The 19,796-nt window shown below is 42.3% G+C and overlaps 1 protein-coding gene across 1 annotated transcript in view; it reads right to left on the bottom strand.

Annotated features, from left to right (window-relative positions):
* The window catches only part of LOC145390334 (uncharacterized), a 69,024-nt gene extending 61,535 nt beyond the window's left edge, over positions 1 to 7,489 (bottom strand). The window contains exons 1-2 of the mRNA XM_080265294.1: positions 7,257 to 7,489; positions 6,804 to 6,858 (exon numbers count right to left, since the gene is read on the bottom strand). Coding sequence (XP_080121420.1) covers positions 6,804 to 6,858; positions 7,257 to 7,489 — 288 coding nt within the window. The remainder of the gene's footprint in view (positions 1 to 6,803; positions 6,859 to 7,256) is intronic.
* Positions 7,490 to 19,796: the final 12,307 nt, after the last annotated feature.

Consider the following 19,796-nt stretch of genomic DNA (forward strand, 5'->3'; position numbering starts at 1 on the left):
TGTTTTGAAAAAGTGTTCCCCTGAACTTGCCTCTGTCCTAGCTAAATTATTCAGACTATGGATACGTACTTCTTTATTCCCAAATTCATGGAAAGAAGCCAATATCCACCCAGTTCCGAAGAAAGGAAGTTCGTCTGACCCCTCCAATTACAGACTAATAGCTGTCACATCTGCTCTTGGTAAGGTATTTGAAACTTTAATTAATAAGCACATTGTTAAACATCTTGAATCCAACAACTTAATTAGTGATAGACAATATGGTTTTCGCCACGAAAGATCCACCATTGACATACTCAATCTCTTAACTCATACCATCCACCAATCACTTGATCTTTTTGGAGAAACTCATGCAGTAGCTCTTGATATCTCTACAGCTTTCGAGAGAGTATGGCACCGTTCCCTGCTGTCCAAACTCCCTTGCTATGGACTAACGTCTTTTGTTCCTTTGATTTCTTCATATCTTAGTGACAGGAAAAAAGTAGATGATGTATATTCCAATTTCCATTCAATTAACACCGGTGTGCCACAGGGATCAGTTCTGGCGCCAACCCTATTTCTGGGTCATATTAATGATCTCTAATCTGTCACCCACAATCCCATTCACTCATATGCAGATGACTCAATACTACAAAGTTCATTCACACTCAGACATTCATTTACAAAGTCTAATATCTCTACCTCTCAACTCAGTACAGCCATCTCCATAAATCAAGATCTATCTACAATCAGTGAATGGGGACAAAACAACCTTGTCTCTTTTAATGCTAGTAAAACTAAATATATACAGTTTACTAATACAGATATTGCCAGATTCGTACATTACCTTCAGTGCTACTAATATTCCCATCTCCAAAAGTATTGAAATTCTTGGCGTCTCAACAGTGCCCTCAGCTGGACCTCTCATGTCAGATCACTTGCTAAAACCGCCTCAAAGAAACTTGGATTATTGTACAGAGTCCGTAACTTCTTCGCCGATGAGCAGTTAGCTATAATTTAAGAGAGTCATTTGCGCTCTCAGCTTGAATATTGCTCACCCTTGTGTAATGGTTCTAGAGAGGTTACATTAAGACAACTAGACAAAATTCAGAATAATGCTGTTAGAATCATTAACAACCCTGCCATTACATATAAACTACCTCCCCTGCAAGTAAGAAGGAATGTTGCCTCCCTTGCGTTATTTTACAGATATTTTTTTGGCAAATGCTCAGACGAAGTTGCGTCCATGGTGCCACCTCTCCATGCCTTCCCTTGTGCTACACGGGCATCTGGTAGCGCTCATGACTGGATTGTCACTCAGCCATATTGCAGAACTTCTGCCTATCAGAATTCTTTCATTCCCCGAACTGCATCTCTCTGGAACTCGCTTCCTCAGAGTTGTTTCCCTCCAAATTTCAACCCACAACTGTTCAAGTCCAACTGTTACAGATATTTTATGAACAGAGGACACCAGTAATCTGGTGTATGGATTTTTTTTTTTTTACTCATTTGTTTTTCCTTCCTCCGTTCTTTTATTTAAAAAAAAAAAAAAAAAAAAAAAGTGACAATGGTATGCAGAACTGAAATGCTGGTTGAACTTTTAGTTATTATAACGACGGAACAGAATCGCATCTGAATACAAATTATGAAGGACTGATTATAGTCGAGACACGGTAGTGGCAGAATAGTGACATAATGATGACTCAGAGTACGAAACTGGAGGTGGATAGTATAGCCTGGGTGGTGCACAGTGGTAAAGGGAGTGGAGACGGTGGCAGTATACAGTGACAGGAATTTGGTGGTGGTAGATATGGTGAGAGAGAGAGAGAGAGAGAGAGAGAGAGAGAGAGAGAGAGAGAGAGAGAGAGAGAGAGAGAGAGAGAGAGGGACTGTGTGCAGGGAAAACTGCTAGAGATGGTGTGGTAGGAAATTTTGGTACACTGGTAGTGTGGTACGAAATGGTGGTACAGTGTGTGGTAGGAAATGATGGCAGAGAATGTGTGGCAAGATTCTGGTTCTAGAGACAGTGTGGTAGGAAAATGGTGATAGAAATTGTGGTAGGAATGTGGTGGCACAGTGTGGTAGGAAAATTGTTAGTGTAGTAGGAAAATGGTATCGCAGTAGAGATAGTGTTGTAAGTAAATGGTGGTAGTGACTGTGGTAGGAAAAGGCAGTAGAGATAGTGTGGTAAGAAAGTGGTGGCTCAGACTGTGTGGTAAGAAAATGGTGGTAGGGATTGTGTGGTAAGAAAATGGTGTAATGTGGTAAGAAAATGGTGGTAGAGATTGTACGGTATGAAAATGGTAGTGCTGTGTGGTAGGAAAACGGTAGACATTATATGGTAGGAAATTTTATTATAGTGTCGTAGGAAAACGCGGTAGACAGTATGGTATCGGGTAAGGAAACAGTAGTAAAGCTAAGGTAAAACGGGGGGACAGGATCCTAGCCGCAGTGTTAATCTTCTCCATGATAGCCTTTGAGCCTGTTGTGGGTTATTCACCCATTATCCTGGTATACAAGGCCGCTGTATCATCCAGGTTACCACAGTTACCTCCTAAGTGTTATTATTACACCAGGTACTCGTTTTACCTACCAACTTACAAAGGGTGGCTGAAAACCTAAGTCGAGTGACGTCTGCTGCATGCACCAGGATAGGAACCCTGGCGCTAACGGGGATGCAACTTCGCAGTCAACAACGCTAGCCACTCAGCCACCACGGCGGTAAAGATAGTCACTCAAATTGATGGTAGATATAATGGGGTAGGAAAACACTGATAAAGAATGTGCGACCAGAATTTGGAGGAAGACACAGTGTGGCAGGGCTGTAGTGGTACACATAGACCTACTGTACTTGTATGAGCAGTGTGACAGGAAAACGGTGGTTGTGTGGTAGGAAAATATGGTGGAGGGTGTGGTTGGAAAACCGGGGAAGTTGATGGTGAGGGAATGGTGGATGAAACCTAATATTTCTGAGAGTTGATAACAAGTAGTCAGAGAGAGGGGGGGGAGGGGGGCGAATAACCAAAAGGAAGGATGATAAAGGAAACTTGCGAATGAGAAAACACCAAAGGGATAATACAGCCTACCCAGAAAAAAAATGAAATTAATAATTGGAAGAAAAAGCCAAAAGGAAAATAAACCAGGTTAAATGGTGAGAAAAAGCCACGGAAAACAATGATGGGAAAACTAGTGTACTATAAAATGTCAGAACGGGAGATGAAGACTCTAGAAATATGCCGAACAAGGAAAATATGTAGAGATGACATGGCAGTGAAAATACGGAATAGTAGGCAAGGGAAGTGGTGGAAGAGAGAGAGGAAGGAAAGAGAATAGAAGTGAGAGGGATGGAAGAAAAAGAAGAGAAACTAAGAGAGATGGAGAGGACGGGAAGGAAAGGGGTGTCCGAGAGACAGGGAAGGAATGATACAAGGAATGGAGGGAGGAAAGTGGTGGAAATGAGACTGGAGGAGAGAACGAAAGGAGAAGAGGGAAAATCGGACAGCACAAGAGTGAAACACGGAGAGAGAGAGAGAGAGAGAGAGAGAGAGAGAGAGAGAGAGAGAGAGAGAGAGAGAGGTGAAACAGATAGAAGGGAAATGAGGAAATGGGCTTTTTAAAAAGGGTTCGGAAGAGACAACGAACAAAGAGGGCGGGAATGAAAGATGAAATTCTAGCCCTAATAGTAAAGGGTTTCTATTCAAAAGGTCAAGTTTCATCTAACGCGGCTGTTCTTGAGAGAGAGAGAGAGAGAGAGAGAGAGGCTAATATAAAAATGAGAAGCATGTGTTCAGTCCGAGTATTGTCCTTGTAGCTGTACAATTAATCAAAATTCAGCTTAATACTCTTAACCTCGCAAATCACTAAAAAAAAAAAATCTACAAATCCTCGTAAGGCTGATGATATATTTGACGTTCACGCATGTTTACTGGTAGTTAAAAAAAAAAAAAAAAAAAAAAAAAAGATTCACTACTCAATGGCCTAGGTATGGTACCAAGTTTACCTACAAATAACCACGGTCCAGACTATGCCTCATACGGGAAATCGGTACGGTAAGTTTAATAAGCTCGGCAGCCTATGAACACATACACAATATATCTTCTCCGAGCATTTTTCCCAATAATTTATGGTAATGATCAGCAATTACCATGGCTTACATAAAAAAAAAAAAAAAAAAAGGACCATCAAAGAATTAATCAAAATCGTGGGGGTTCGACATACTGTACATACTGGGGCTCTTTTAAGAAATAATGGCCACAACTCGTCAGAACTTAAGTATGTAGAAACTAATCATTCGCGACACAGACAGCATGACAACATCCGAGGGCAAGCTCTGCACTTAAACCTAAACCAAATCTTACATGAAAAACGACGGTTAGTACTGCATATAACCAGACGCGTCGATTTCTACACAAGAAAGCAGATTCAGCACGGCAGAATGTCGGGAAGGCGTTCAGTAATGCGTAACGAATGCAACTTCTCTTCCAATATATGTGAATACTAGCGGCACTAGAGGCCCCCCCCCAAGGGGGGGGATCATACCAGTCGCGGGTCGATACATATCTATAGTGCGGCTCGGAATATGACCTTGACCTTGACCTACCTTCAACACTTCCGAACTCGTAGGAGATAATCACCCTACTACACACCTGTACAACTTTGTGATATCTTCAGCAGTTGCGAAGTTATAGTGGTAACAGACGCAGACTTTGACCTACTTTCACCAATTTCGAACTCGTAAGAGATTTTCATCCCTACTACACACCTGTTAAACTTTGTGATGATATTTCGAGCGGGTGCGAAGTTATCGTGCTAACAGACACACAGACAGACAGACAAACTGAAAACAATACTCGCAGAAGACTTTCATCCCTACTACACACCTGTAAAATTTTGTGATGATATCTTGAGCGGTTGCGAAGTTATCGTGGCAACATACCGGTACTGTACACACAGACCCTGACCTACTTTCACCAATTTCGAACTCGTGATCGTTTTTTTTTTTCCCTGCTACACACACATATATATATATATATATATATATATATATATATATATATATATATAATTCTGTGTTGATATCTGTAGCGGTTGCGAAGTTATCGTGCTAACAGACACACACAAAAACTGAAAACAATGCCAGCTTTGCTATCGCGGCTGGTAATCACACACGGGCACGCGCGCGCGCACCAACTTCAGCGCCACCGCACTGACAAGTTTAGTTGTCAGCTGAACAAAAATATAAAATTAACGATATAAGACTTTTCCCCCCTCGCCTCGCTTCAACATAAAAAAAAAAAAAAAAAAAAAATCTTACCAAACAATTTTATATCTTAGGAATTCAATCACGTTTCCTTTTCATATACGGCACATGATGGGGTGTACGAACCCAATATACACAACTTTTTAAATGGCGGCCAGCCCGGGAAGAAAGTACTTATAATTCGTCTAGTGGACTATACCTCGACGTCACAACCACCGGACAAAGAAACTCCTGTAGACACGCCACATACGGCAAGTACACCACCACAGCCACACAGGGAAACCTATACCTAGTCTCACCACAAAATAACAGACAATTATAGTATCAAATTTCAATCACTTAGGAACTACAAATATGTCAGTCAAGCTCACAAAATAGAAAAAAAGTGATCACCGCAACTGACAAAAAAAAAAAAAAAATCGAGTATACTGTATACCTGAGAGTTCCATGTGCTGGTTGGTTCTGATGTTGAAAGTCATCCATTATACCAAAGGTCAAGTTCCATCACCGCTACTTACCTTCACCTTGATACAATTCTAGCCTACCGCAAAAGAACAAGAACATATGAAAATATACTGGAGAGAGAGAGAGAGAGAGAGAGAGAGAGAGAGAGAGAGAGAAATGGTTAAAACTTTCCTATACGGGTGAGGCAATTCCACCCTTCTTACATTCCCAAAGGTTATTTTAGAGCACAAAATGTATAGAAAACAAATAATTTTTACCTATCTTATCGTATTTTAAAGAAAGCTCCTTGGATGCCCGAGGCAGCTTGTTTACTAACGATCACGTCAACCTAACCAAGATCCCCTGTTATTTTAACCACACAGGGTTGCCACTAATCCCACCGTTGGAAGCCCCCAATTCATATTGGACGAAAACTTCTACCCTGTCCTAATGAACCTGTGACAGACCCATTTCAGTAGGAAATTTAGAAGACCTCCGCCCATGAGTGTGTGTGTGTGTGTGTGTGTGCGTATACTGTGTATATATATATATATATATATATATATATATATATATATATATATATATATTGCAAATACAGGAGTGCTGGAAATGAAAAAAAAAAAAGTTTTGACGAAAGTATAAACTTAAAAGTTGGGTTTATCTTCCCTGTTTCCCCTGGTGGGGTAATGGTAATGTTATGGGTAGTTTCTTGTACTGAAACACGTATAGCCTATTATTCACTCACCAAACCTTGCCACATTTAAGTCAATCCTGGTCCCAGAATAAAAATAATTTTATAATTAACCTTTTTTGTTACTGGCGCTCCTGGAGAAAACAGCTCGCACGAACTCGTCTCTATGAACCACAAAAAGTATATTATGAAAACGTTAATTTTTGTCAAATCACCTTAGACAGGAACTACTGTAGGAATATTAACGTAGCTGCAGGAATGGTGTCCAAGGGCAGAATTAAGAAACATGCAACAATTACCCGTTTTTGTAATACTTTCAGAACAAAACGCAAAGTCCTGAGAAAAAGCGAACAACGTTTATAATGCTGAAGAAGTTCAGAGAACATGACGTGTGAAAAACTGGTAAGCGAAAAGTTTTGGTTGAGGTACCCAGGTGTAAGTGTGGGTTCTAGTGGAGCGAGTGGAGGCAGGGTGGAGCGCTGCACTATAAACAAAAACTTAAAGAAAATCTCAAATCAACTACTCAGGTTACGTGTTGCATAATGACAATTACCTAAGGTAAGCCCTGAAACTGTCACTGTTTTTACTGTGTTTACAATGACGGACAAGTATTGACGACTCTACAACAATGCATTTAGTAGTTTGCGTGTGGCGGGTGGAGAATTGAGGTTCGACCGAGCTCTGCCGCCAGCCACACAACCGAGATCCTATTTCCTCTTGTAGCATACCATCACGTTCTTATATTCCAGCTGGGTGAGACGAGCCGGACACGGTGCGGATGTCCTGTTTTAATTTTGGTTGATTGGTTTGGTGAGCGAGTGAGGCCCGTGACAGTAGCCCGAAGGCTGGTCAGGGCTCAAGTTACAGGCTAGGGTCACGCACCTGTCGCGGTAGAGGAGACAGATGCGCTCCTTCGGTACACGAAGGCGTTTCGAGACGAGGCGCCGCAGGAACTCAATGGAGTCCGTGGCGGCCACCCGGAGCTGGAACTGCCCGCCAGTGGTGGGGGTGACATGAACGCCCAGCATCTGCAGGCTCCTGCCGCAAGCGCACCGGTTCTCATCACCCACACCACTACCACTGCCGCTGCCGCTTCCACCGGCACCTCGCTCCATCACTCTTCACTACTGATATACATCCACTGACTACAAAACTTATGGGAGAAGAGGTTGGATGAGGAATGAGTTGCGACTACGTCCTCCCCACACACTGGCTCAGCCCAGACTGCCGCCGTCATGGAATGGAGGTCGCAACACGCCGCTTGCTGCCACATACTCTTCATTTATTTTTCCCACTTAAATGACATACTGACAGGTTACAACCAAAATTGCGCTTTTTAATCATTTGTACTGCCATCAGTGTAATACATCGTTGCAGCACAATATTCCCAAACCGATAGCCAGGAAAACATAATAAAATAAAAGAAGGTGGGCGTGGTGGCAATGCGGCGCTACCACACAGCTGAGCACTGAGGATGCTACCTCTTTAAATATTTCGTAATTCTTTCACAGTTTTACTCTCCCTTTAAAGTTACACACGCATTTGTGTGTGTGCATGTTAATAAATGATAAGTCTGGGATGAAGTACTGAGCATGATAGTGAGCACATGGCGACATCTGTGCATGGGTACGTTTGTCTGCTTTACGTTCACTACATTTCCTCTGGTTTTCGTTGCTTCCCAGCTACAGTTTACGCTCAGGGTCGACGTCTGGCCCAGGAGATACGTGCGCTCCGACCTGCTGGACCCTCACATTTTTGCGTATTCTACTTTTTTTTTTTTTTTTTCCCCTCCTTCCCAAACATGCTGCTTATCGTCCTAGTCCTGTGAATTCTTCCCGTCTTCTCTACCAAAGGTAGGATCGAAAGGCAACAATTGTTCAGCGTCGATTGCACAAATGTTACACTAATTGCATCCTATCTAAATGACCGACAGCCTGCGAGGCCACTAACTTAGTTAACGTTTAGCTAAAAAAAAAAAAAAAAAAAAAAAAAAAAAAAAAATTGGCTGAATCTTTCCCCTTTCCACTTTCTGAATTTATGTACTGCCACGGATTTCATCATGAACTGATACAATTTTCATACTTCGAAAGACAAAAATGTGCAAACGTAAAACTTTTTCCCCTACAGAGGATACGGAGCACAGTAACAAACCATGCCCCTGGAATGGTTCACACTAGCCATTCCTTCCACAATCGGAACAGTTCCAGGAGTATTTTCCAGCTTACGCCAGACGATTCTGTTCAGCTGGGAGTGAGTACTAGATGCTAGTATGTTACAATAATGTTCTGCGTAATTGTGTACAGGTGCAGTCAGTGCTTATACACGTTGGGGACTTGGAACCAGCGAAGAAGCGAGATTACACCCTTACATCTGCTGAAATATTACTGCTTGGGGCAACAAGATCTTAGTGGTTTTTGACTTTCAAAGCAGAGCAAAATTTTAGAATTCTCGACCGCAACCTTAGCTACGTACCGTAGTTAATAATAATAATGATAATAATAATAATAACAAAGTAGATTTGCAGTTTCTTCTTGCGCATTGAGACAAAACATGGAAGAGAAATACCCAGTCCTGCGATATGTGCTCACGTTTCCCTATTTTTGATCATTTTTATTTCTGAGAGGGGAGATGACACTTCCATGAATCATGGGGAGGGGACGCTCCCCAAGTATCGCATTACGGATCAAAGCCTATTGTACTGTACAACGTGTACTAAGATATCAAAGCCATACCTGCCCTCCTTTCACTATTATTATGAGAATTTTTAATTTGGTGAGATGAGCTGACCCCCCTAAAAATCACAGGTGGAAAGTTGTATATAGGGGAAGATCTGAGTAACCACACAAACTCACCTTGGAAGTTTCATTCAAATATTTCTCCTATTTCTGATTGTTTATATTTTTGGAAGGGGGCTGACCCCCCAAGAATCTTGGGAGGAGGTTCACGCTCCCCAAATATCGTATGACGGATTAGAGGCCATTGTACAATTTGTACTAAGATATCAAAGCCATATCTGCCCTCCTTTACTACTGATAATTTTTGATATGGTGAGGGGGTTGATCCCTCTAAAAATCATGGTTGGAAATGTGTATATGGTACAAGACCTTCCCAGCAACTAGACAAAACCACCTGGGAGGTTTCATTTAGATTCATCAAATAGCCTAAGGGGAGTTCACACACACACACACACACACACACACACACACGCTGAATCTCGCGCTATGGTATAGGGTAAGGTGCCGCAAATTGATAATAGTAATAATTGTTGTTGAGACATTATGGCAGATGTATATGAGTGGTGTAGAGAAGCACGAGCATCTCGTTTTTCTCTACACCACTCAAATAATAATAATAATAATAATAATGATAATAATAATAATAAAGCCTGATTTCCACAACTGATAGCATGTATTTCTACATAAGGTATCAGAGATCTTAGTGAGGTCAGATCAGGTGAGGGAATTATGGGGTTGTCTGAAGGTCACATACTACCCTACAGAGGCAAACAAGAAATGAAGGAACATGGTGAGGGATTTCTGGTTAGCCAGTATTTAAGTGGCAACATTGAAGTGTTTCTTAATATAAATGGAAGAGTTGCACGCCATCTTAGATAAACAAGATATACATGATAACAGTCAGTACAATTTTATGCACCAGCATCAACTTATGATGAAGTAGATTTTTTTTTTTTTTTTCAAAGATAGAGATGAACAAAGGAATAAGCATAAGACCTGGTATACGTTTGTGATGTGAGGTTATAATGCAAAAGTAGGCAGGAAAGGATAACTGAGATAACATTAGGGCATTTGGGAATGGGTACTCGTAACGCAAGAGCCGTAATGCCAGTGATATATGCCTTGGGGGGATGAACACATTCTTTCAAGAGAAACAGTGTAGGAAGTGGACGTGGAAGGGACCAAATGTTGAAACAGAAAAGAAGCAGATTTCATGCTAACCGACGAACCACATGCTGGTACAATTTTAAAAAAAGGGAGGGGAAGAAGTAACCGCACTGAACAGAGTTGTTGTTGTTGTTTAATCCCGATCCTCCTGACCATGCAGACCCGTCGATCGCAGGTGAGTGAATGCCCCTGTGGGGTCGTCCCATAGGATCCCTACACCTTTGATGTCGTGTTGTCGTTTTGGTGTAGCATGAGCTGTGTACTGCTCCATTATGAGTGTTATGTTGTATGGGTCTGTCATGTAATTCACATCACTCACTTTTTCTTACGCTTTTTTAGATCTAGAATATTTTGACCTTCGGGGTTTGTCATGAATGGGGAGAAACACAAGAATAAGGTCCCATACATTGATTTTTTTTTTTTTTTTTAGCTTTGTTTTCTTACTGTCACCTTCAGGTCTGTCTGAGCGACTTCCAAATTTGTCCTGGCCAAGTTACAAGCATGTTATAACCTATCCCTACAGCTCTGGACATAATGAAGTAAAGGTATGCAGCTGGTTTCAGGTACCAACTCTCATTCAAGAGCTTTAATGTGAATCTCTTATCTCATGGCCAAATAAGAATTCAAAAGGGCTAGAACCAAGAGGGTCATGTTGGCTGACTCTTACAGCAAATAACAGGAAATGTATACCTTCATCCCAATCCCTGTGTGTACCTCAAAACAGTACTGGCGAATCATTCCTTTGAGCCTCTGATGGAAACACTACAAGGGGTCCTTGTGATTGAGGACGGTAGGCTGCTGGTGAGTGTTGCTGAATACTAAGTTTATTCACAGGGGCGTACCTAGAGATTTGGGGGCCCGGGGGGCTAGGCTCTTGCGGGGAGGGGGGGGCCCCGCAAAGAACCCAGCCCCCAGCCCCCCTCATTCTCAAAACTTATCTAATATCTCAGCCGGGATTGTCGGGATGATAAATATATATATTTTTAAATATTAATTTAAAAAAAAGCTTATAAATTTTTAAGGCTTTTTTGGGCCCCCCTCAATTGGGGGCCCGGGGGGCAGTTTCAAACAGCCCCCCCGCCCCCTCCTCAGGTACACCACTGTTTATTCATGACTTGTTAGAAAAACCTGCTGTAAAATTTGTGGCCTTGACCTGACTGAACACTTTTAGGAATACCATAGTGTTAAAAATTTTTCCAGTGCCTGTACAGTAATCTGAAAATTATTGTGTTTCAAAGGAATGGCTTCAGGAGACCTCGTTTTTGCACACATGACTGTTAGCAAATATTTATTACCAGTCATAGTCTTAAGGAGAGGCCCTACACAATCTACAGTCACATGAGAAAAAGGTTCCTTCACAATGGGAGGAGGATGAAGTGGGGCTGGAGGGACTTTCTGATTAGATTTCCAAACCATTTGACAGATGTGGCATGATTTTCTGTAGTTAAAACATCCCTCTGCATTTTACGCCAATAAAAATGTCTGAGGAACTACAGTAGACCCTCACCCTTATGGACCTCGATAGACCAGGTATCAGATTAAACAGACACTACGAAGGCCCTCAGACAAACTTTCGGACATACTTAACATCCGTTAGATGAGGCACATCACACGGCCTTATTGAATGACTCTGGGCCCACCGAACACTTCTTCAGCTTTAACAAATACTATCCATTATGCGGGGTGTAACACGCGGCCCTTTCAGATTGCTTCCAATGCGTGGGGTGATTCGGAACACAGTTACTAACACTGGCAGCAGTTTTTCCCACCCACTTGGACTAGGTTGGAGATGTGCAGGCGGGAAGTGGCGGCGAGTTGGGTTATCTGGGGGCAACTTGCAGTAGCCCTGGGCGGGAATGTAGTCTTTGGACACACTCTACTGCACATGGTCGGCCTCAGGCTTGTTGCATCTTTCGTTGCATCATGATCACAACGTGTGCGCCTCATATCTCGAATGTGCCATGTGTTTTCCCTTAATGATTGTGAAAATGGCTTCTCGTAAGGAATCTCCTACCACCTACTCCTCTGAAAGAGCAAAGAGGAGGATTATGATCACTGCAGAGAAGATGGAAGTAATCAAGGTACATGAGTAGACCGTAGTACCAGTCAAATAGGACAGTACTCCCGACGTGGATGGAAAGCTGATGACAGGGAGAGCTGGAGCTCCCGTTTCATCAGCCCTTGGGACTAGCTTCTGACCATCCCCCTTTACTGAACTTTATCGGTGTTTCAGTAACACGGAGAGCAGGCCAGCATGCTCTCCTACGCAGTTTCCTCCAACTGTCAACACCAAACTACATGCACATTACACACCACACTTTTCTATTTTTTTAAAATAAAATGGCATCTCAACACCCAGTCTCAGAGTCCCCAGGAGGGGAGGAACCATAAAATCCCCGACCATCCGCCACTCTCCCAGTAATGACCAAGCGAGATGCCTAGAGCCACTGTCTGACTCACCTCTTCATTACTGCAACATTCACAGCCTTTTCTCTAAATTTCTCTTTGTTGAACACCACCTCTCCTCCTTTAAACCTCACCTTCTCTTCCTCACTGAGACTCAGCTGTATGAGGCAACTGATACTAAACCCTACTCTGTATCCTCCTACTTTCTCTACATCCAAAGGTGGCTGTGGTGTGTATGTATGCAACAACTTATCTTGCTCTCGTGTTCCTGAAATTGAATCTTCTGAATTCTTTACTCTCTGGCTTCGGCTATCTTGTCATTCTCTGACTAAATATATCAGTGCTGTTTATATATCCCCTAATTCTACTAACTACGAAAAATTATTTGAAAATCTTACTTCTAAGATGCAACACATCTTATCAACTACTTCTCTGAAATCTCCATTCTAGATTATTTCAATGTTCACCACCACCTTTGGCTCTCCTCTTCGTTCACTGATCCATCTGGTGAATAGCCTTCATCTTTTCTATCCTTAATGACCCAGAGCAGCTTGTACAATACCCTACCTGTATCCTTGACCACCTTTGAGTGAATGCCAACATACTTGAACTTTTCCTTACAACTAATCCTTCTGTTTATGCTGTTAGTCTTTTTACTCCATTTGACTCCAATAATCACAACCTTATTAACTTAACCTGTCCCATCGCTCCAGTAAGGCCCGTGAACCCTCCCAAGAAGTAGTGGCTTTGGCACTTTGGAACTGCTGATTGGGAGGCCCTCAGGCAGTACATCTTTGACTTTCCCTGGAGTGATTATTTCTTCTCTTCATCATCCTTCCCTCCTCTTTTCCACACTGATGGCTTTGTAGCTATTTCTTCTACTGATAAAGCAGAACTCTTTGCTCAGACTTTCTCCTCCAATTCCATCTTAGATGATTCCGGTGCTGTTCCTCCATCACTTCCCCCCTCTGACTTCCTCATGGCTGACATTAAAATTTCTTCGCTTGATGTGCTTTCTGCCCTCACTGGCCTCAATACTAACAAGGCATATGGGCCTGATGGGGTCCTTCCTGTTGTCCTCAAGAACTGTGCTTCTATGTGTGCACCCCGTTTGGGTAACTCTTTCACCTTTGTCTGTCAACTTGCACCTTTCCCTCTTGCTGGAAGTTTGCTCTCATTCATCCTATTCCAAAAAAGGGTGACCATTTCCAGCCCTCATACTATCGGCCAATCACTTTAACATCCTGCATTCTTAACAAAAACATTTTAAAGGACCTTTCCTATCATAATCTTCTTTCTGATCGTCAGTATGGGCTCTGCCAGGGATGCTTCACTGGCTATCTTCTCACCTTCCTTTCAGACTCCTGGTCATCCTCCTTTCGAGATTTTGGAGAAAAGCTTTGCCACTGCACTTGACATCTCCGAGAATTTCAATTGAGCCTGGCATAAATCTTTAAATTCCAAACTGCCCTCTTACGGTTTCCATCCTTCTATCTGCGCCTTTAGCTTCCTTTCTGGTCGTTTTATTGCTGCCGTTGTAGACGGATACCATTCCTCTCCTAGAGGTATCAGTAGTAGTGTTCCTCAGGACTCTGTTCTATCACCAACTCTCTTCCTGACTTTCTAAGCTGTACATCTAACCCTATCCATTCATACACTGATGACTCCAGCTTTCACCTTTCCATTTGCTTCCAACAGTATCCATTTCAGCAGTTAGTTCAACAAACAACAGATGAGGATATGGTACACTTAATGTCTGACTTGGCTCATATCTCTGATTGGGGTAAAAGTAATTTTGTTGTTTTTAACGCATCAAAAGCTCAGTTCTTACATCTTTCGACCGTCAGAATCTACCACAGGTTTATTCTCTAAATTTTAGCAATACCCAACTCAATCCTGCATCATCTTTGAACATTTTTTGTTTCATTTTCACAGGATTTATCTTGGAAAATCAAATTGCCTCTCTTGTAATATCTGCTTCCAAGAGATTAGGTGTGCTAGCGACCTCCATGTCTTCATTACCCCTGCACACTTATTGACTTTACACACGGGTTTTAATCCACCCCTGTGTAGAGCACAACTTCCTTGTGTAGGGAGGCTCCCCACATACAGCTACTATCAAAATGGTGAAGTCAAAGGTTTCTCGTCTCATGAAATCTCCTCTATCACGAGTCGGCGCGATTTTCTATTTAAATAAACTCGTGACATTAAACTTTGGTGGGAAACCGCAAATTCTAGTGGAATCCCAGTATGTATCACTCAGTCAACCGCCACGTATTCACCCAATCAGGAGTGTTATTAGGACATTTTTCACTATTTCATAAGTGATCGTGCTTGTGCACAACATTAGCTTCCGCTGAGTGATTTATTATGGGCGTGTTTCGGTCACTTCTAGCCGTTACCAGTTGGCGGCCGGCCTCAGTCCTCGCCTCACTTGTTTGAATTCAGTCAAGATTTGAGTGCCATGGAAGTAGGTTCGACTGGGCCAGAGCAGCATGTGTGGCAGCATCCTTCCTCAGCAACGACGCCCAATTCCCGCTTAGCCCACTCTCTGACCAGTATTTCTTTTCGTATTTTCCTAGGCTTAAGTGTTTAGCTTTTGAGTGAGCAAGTGAGTGTGTTATCCTTATTTTGAAATCTTTTTGAAATGTAACGTAAATTTATTTCATTGTAATCAATAAATTTAACAGTTTTGATTTTCCTAGGCTTAAGTGTTTAGCTTTTGAGTGAGCAAGTGAGTGTGTTATCCTTATTTTGAAATCATTTTGAAATGTAACGTAAATTTATTTCATTGTAATCAATAAATTTAACAGTTCTGTCTTTGAGCTTAATGTAATGTAAACTTGTGTTGTATTTCTCCACATTGAGCTTATTCTAGTTGCAGCTCCAAGTTTGCATAAACACTTTGCATTATTCATAACTGGTACTTAGGCCAGTCTTTTTGTATTAACTTGAATCCGTTGTGCCAACTTGGAGTTAATGCACCAGCAAGAACCTGTTCATCATTAATAGCATTAGATATTGATTGTCAGGGGTGGAGTCACTTTCTCCAGAGGCTAATAGTACCAATAAACAGCACATGTGAGTAATTAGTCTCTGCTGTGTACTGTTGAGAAAGTTTATAAATTCTCGTCCTTAGAGAATCGGCGAAGTAAGCCGCATATAGTAATCATTGGTTGATTTTCACAAGTCAATTCTTTGTCCTGTTCTCAAGTATTATTGAATATTATTCTTTAATATTGCATAATCTTAAAAACCCTGTGACATTTGGCGACCTCACCAGGATATTAACTCCTAGCTCTAAAGTTATTCACGAGATAATACTCACTCATCTATCTATCTATCTATAGCCCGACGCCCTAATCCCGCAAAGGGTGGCCGCAGACAAAACGCCTCCAAGTCACTCTGTAACCCACCATTTGACTCCCCTCCCCCCAACTCACCCCCCCCTCCCTCATATACCTCTCAACTCCATCCCTCCACCTCATCCTCGGTCTACCTCTCCCTCTCCCTCCCTCCACCTCACCTACATACACCCTCTTAGTCAGTCTTTCATTCTCCATTCTCTCCACATGTCCAAACCACCTCAGTGTATTTCTCCTAATCTTTTCAACCACATCCACATCTACCCCACAACGTTCCTTCACTTCTTCATTCGTCAACCTGTCCCTCCACGTCACTCCACATGCTCCTCATACTTAGGTATTTATCATTAAAGTCTATAGGCACTATCGTACTGGTGATTATTGATTCAGTTCTATTAATTTACATAATAGTTTTCACAGTCAGTTGTTTAATTTTCTTTTTTTACCAGTTTGATTAGATAAAACTGGTCACCACTAACCTGTGCCTATATTCTTTATTCTCGATTATTGGAATCGTTCTCTGAAAAATTGCAGTCGGTACTGAGTCTCTAGTTCATTTAGATTGAGTTAGCATCGTGACTACCAACGTCTATGTACAGGAAGCCAAAGATATGGGGCTTACAGACCCCACAAAAGTAAAGGATTATGTCCTCTCTCGGCTTAGTCACGAGCAGCAACGCGAGAGTGATGCTCGTGAAGAGCGTAGAATCCAATGCGAACACGAGTGAGAACAGCACAAATGCAAATGAGAACAGTGCGAACACGAGCAAAAACAACCTGAACTCAAGTTAGAACAACGCGAGAGAGAATGGCAACACGAGTTAGAACAACGTGAGAGAGAACATGAATACGAGTGTGAACAATGAGACAGAGAACGAGAACACGAACATGCCGAGTGAGAAGCACGCGAAAAACATGAAATTGAAGTGCTGAAGCTCAAGCGAGATTCTTTGGCTTCAGATACATCTGTTGCAGCTGGCCCAAGCTCCACGAGCGCTCTCCCTGCACATGTTCTGGTGACCCCACACATCAAGCTTCCCCCATACAAGGAAAGCGAGTGAATCGAGCCATACATAGCTCGTTTTGAAGACATGGCTCAGCTTTACCAGCTGGATGATGCAGCTAAGCGGCTTCAGTTTCTTAGCCCATATGAGGGCCCTGCCCTCGATATTCTCCACAGAATTTATGGAGACAATCTCACATATGAGACGATGAAGGCCGCACTCGTCAAAACGTACGGTCTCACAGTTGACGACGCCAAGAGTCAGGTCATGAGGGCACGTTTACAGGAAAAAGAGACTGCCGTTCAGTTTCTTGACCGGCTTACTGCTTACCTAGATGGGTGGATGGAGAAAGATGAAACTCCTTCCACGTGTGAGGGGATAATCGACCTTATGCTGAGCACGCAGCTAGAAAAGTCATGGCCTACTGAACTTATGGCTCAGCTTAAGATCTGCCAGGTAATAGATGCCAGCCAAATTGTGGAAAAGGCTGACGCATTCTTCACTGCATATGGGTATCAAACTCGCAAGCAGCATACCTGGAACAGGAAACCTGATAAATCTGGGAAACCGTCTCAGACTGAACCCCAGCAACAAGGCCGTTCTCAGAATAATGGCCAAGGTCCAAAACCACAGAGGAAGGACCAGGGGCAAAACACTCAGAAACCTGAGTGGAAGCGGTATAACAAGTACCCTAACCAGCAGCAGTATCAGCCACGCAATTGACTGATGGGACAAACCTTTTCAGCACCAGCCCCAGTGTATCGGAGGCAGGAGGCGAATGCAGCCTTCATTCCTCAGCAGCAGCATGGTGGTGTCGTCCCTAGCAGTACGGGTACTTCCCCACAGTTCACTAGTCCCACAGCAACAATGAACACTCCTCCACAGGAGGCCAATGCTCCGTCTCCCCAGACAGTGAGTACAACCCCTCAAGTATCTAATTCTCAGGGCACCATGTTTGCCGCACCATTTATTCAGCAGCCTAATCAGTGGCTAGCTGCTTCCTCCACAGGCCCTCCCACAGGTGACAGTGCCTTCCTTGTTCAGCCAGGGTTTGTGGGAGACATTCCTGTGAAGGTCCTGAGAGACAATGGTTCCTCAGGTTGCTCTGTCAGGCAGAGTCTAGTTCGGCCTGAGGAGTACACAGGTCAACAGATCCAAGCTAACCTTATTGAGGGATAAGTGAGATTGTTCCCTGAGGCACATATCCATTTTACACTGTGTTACATAGCCTATGATTTCATCATCCTTTGTGTAATTTTAACGCACAGTTGCTGCATGTTTGATCACGAGCGTGTTCTGCCTCAGTCCCCCCCTTCTACCGTTATAGTAGAGTAAGTCGACATTTCTGTTATTCAGTGCGGGATTGTCATCTCTTTGTCCCCATGGCTTCATTTGCGCGTCCTTATTACAAGTTGTATCAAGCTCTGCCGGCCCCTATATAATGAGCTCAGTGTCTGCATCATGGCCACTTAGATCTGCTCCTCATTTTGTTCACATCTCTGTCCTCCCTTGTACAGATATTATTATTGTGAGTGCTCAAGAAATCTCCAACCATCTAGCAGCTGTGTGTAATTTGAGTATAACTGTTGTTGCATTTTTTCTTGTACTGTATAGCATAAGTTTAATTTGTAGGCCTAGTGAAGTTTTTGTAGTTCGTGTGGGGTTCTTTATGTCAGTCATTTTTGAGAATAGTTTGTATCTGTAATTATTTATCTGGCATTCACTGAGTATTATCTGGTATCTCATTTTATCAGGGCTGACTTAGATAAATTTACTCTTGCTGATTTCGTGTTGATAGAGGCTATTGCAGTTAACCATATATTTAACCTGTTTTTGCCATTACATTATCCTTATGAGTCCTGAATGTTTTGTTGTTAATTTAAGCATTAAACTTTAACTTGTAATTTTACCTAACTCTTTTGTTTTGAACCTGGAACTTTACGGGACAGTAGTGATTTTTAGCATTCTCACTGAAAGTGTACGTTATCTTTCTCTGTTCCGTAACATAAATTTGGCGACCCTGCCAGGATACTCAGGATATTATCATAAGGATATTGTTTGATATTTTGTGACTGTGATATATACATGATGGCTACTATTTCTACACTTGATGAAGCCAAAGATTTTTTGTCAAATGTGCAAACAGTGTGTGATATAGAAAACAGAACAAAGAATGAACTTAAGCTCGTTGCTCAACAATTGGGATTTGTTGTTCGCTCTCATCAGTCTAAAGATCAAATTCTTGACATGATTAATGAAAGCTTGTTTAATGTAACTCCTCCAAATGAGCAAACGCAGATTGAATTAGCTAAGTTACAGCTAGCCCTGCAGGAGGCTCGTGTGAAGGAAGCTGAATTTCAGGCAAAAGCTAAGGAGGCTGAGGCACAAGTTGAAATTGCTAGGATTCAGGCAGACCATGAGTATCGCATGAAACAAGGTGGAACTGGATCATCTAGCTCTGATGATTTTGATGTGGCTAAAAATGTTAAACTTGTCCCTCCTTTTAATGAATCTGATTTAACAAAGTATTTTCAGTTGTTTGAGAGGGTAGCTACAGGTTTTAATTGGCCTAAGGAGTATTGGCCAGTACTCCTTCAAACTGTTCTCACCGGTAAAGCTCAAGTAACTTATGCATCTTTGCCTCAGGATCAGTCTGATAATTATGATGTAGTTAAGAGCTTGATTCTTAAGGCCTATGAGCTTGTTCCTGAAGCTTATAGAGTAAAATTTAGGACAACTTATAAG

The sequence above is a fragment of the Coenobita brevimanus genome, chromosome 14, assembly GCF_032717465.1.
Source record: "Coenobita brevimanus isolate Jiangsu-jjx chromosome 14, ASM3271746v2, whole genome shotgun sequence".
Classification (NCBI taxonomy): Eukaryota; Metazoa; Arthropoda; class Malacostraca; order Decapoda; family Coenobitidae; genus Coenobita; species Coenobita brevimanus.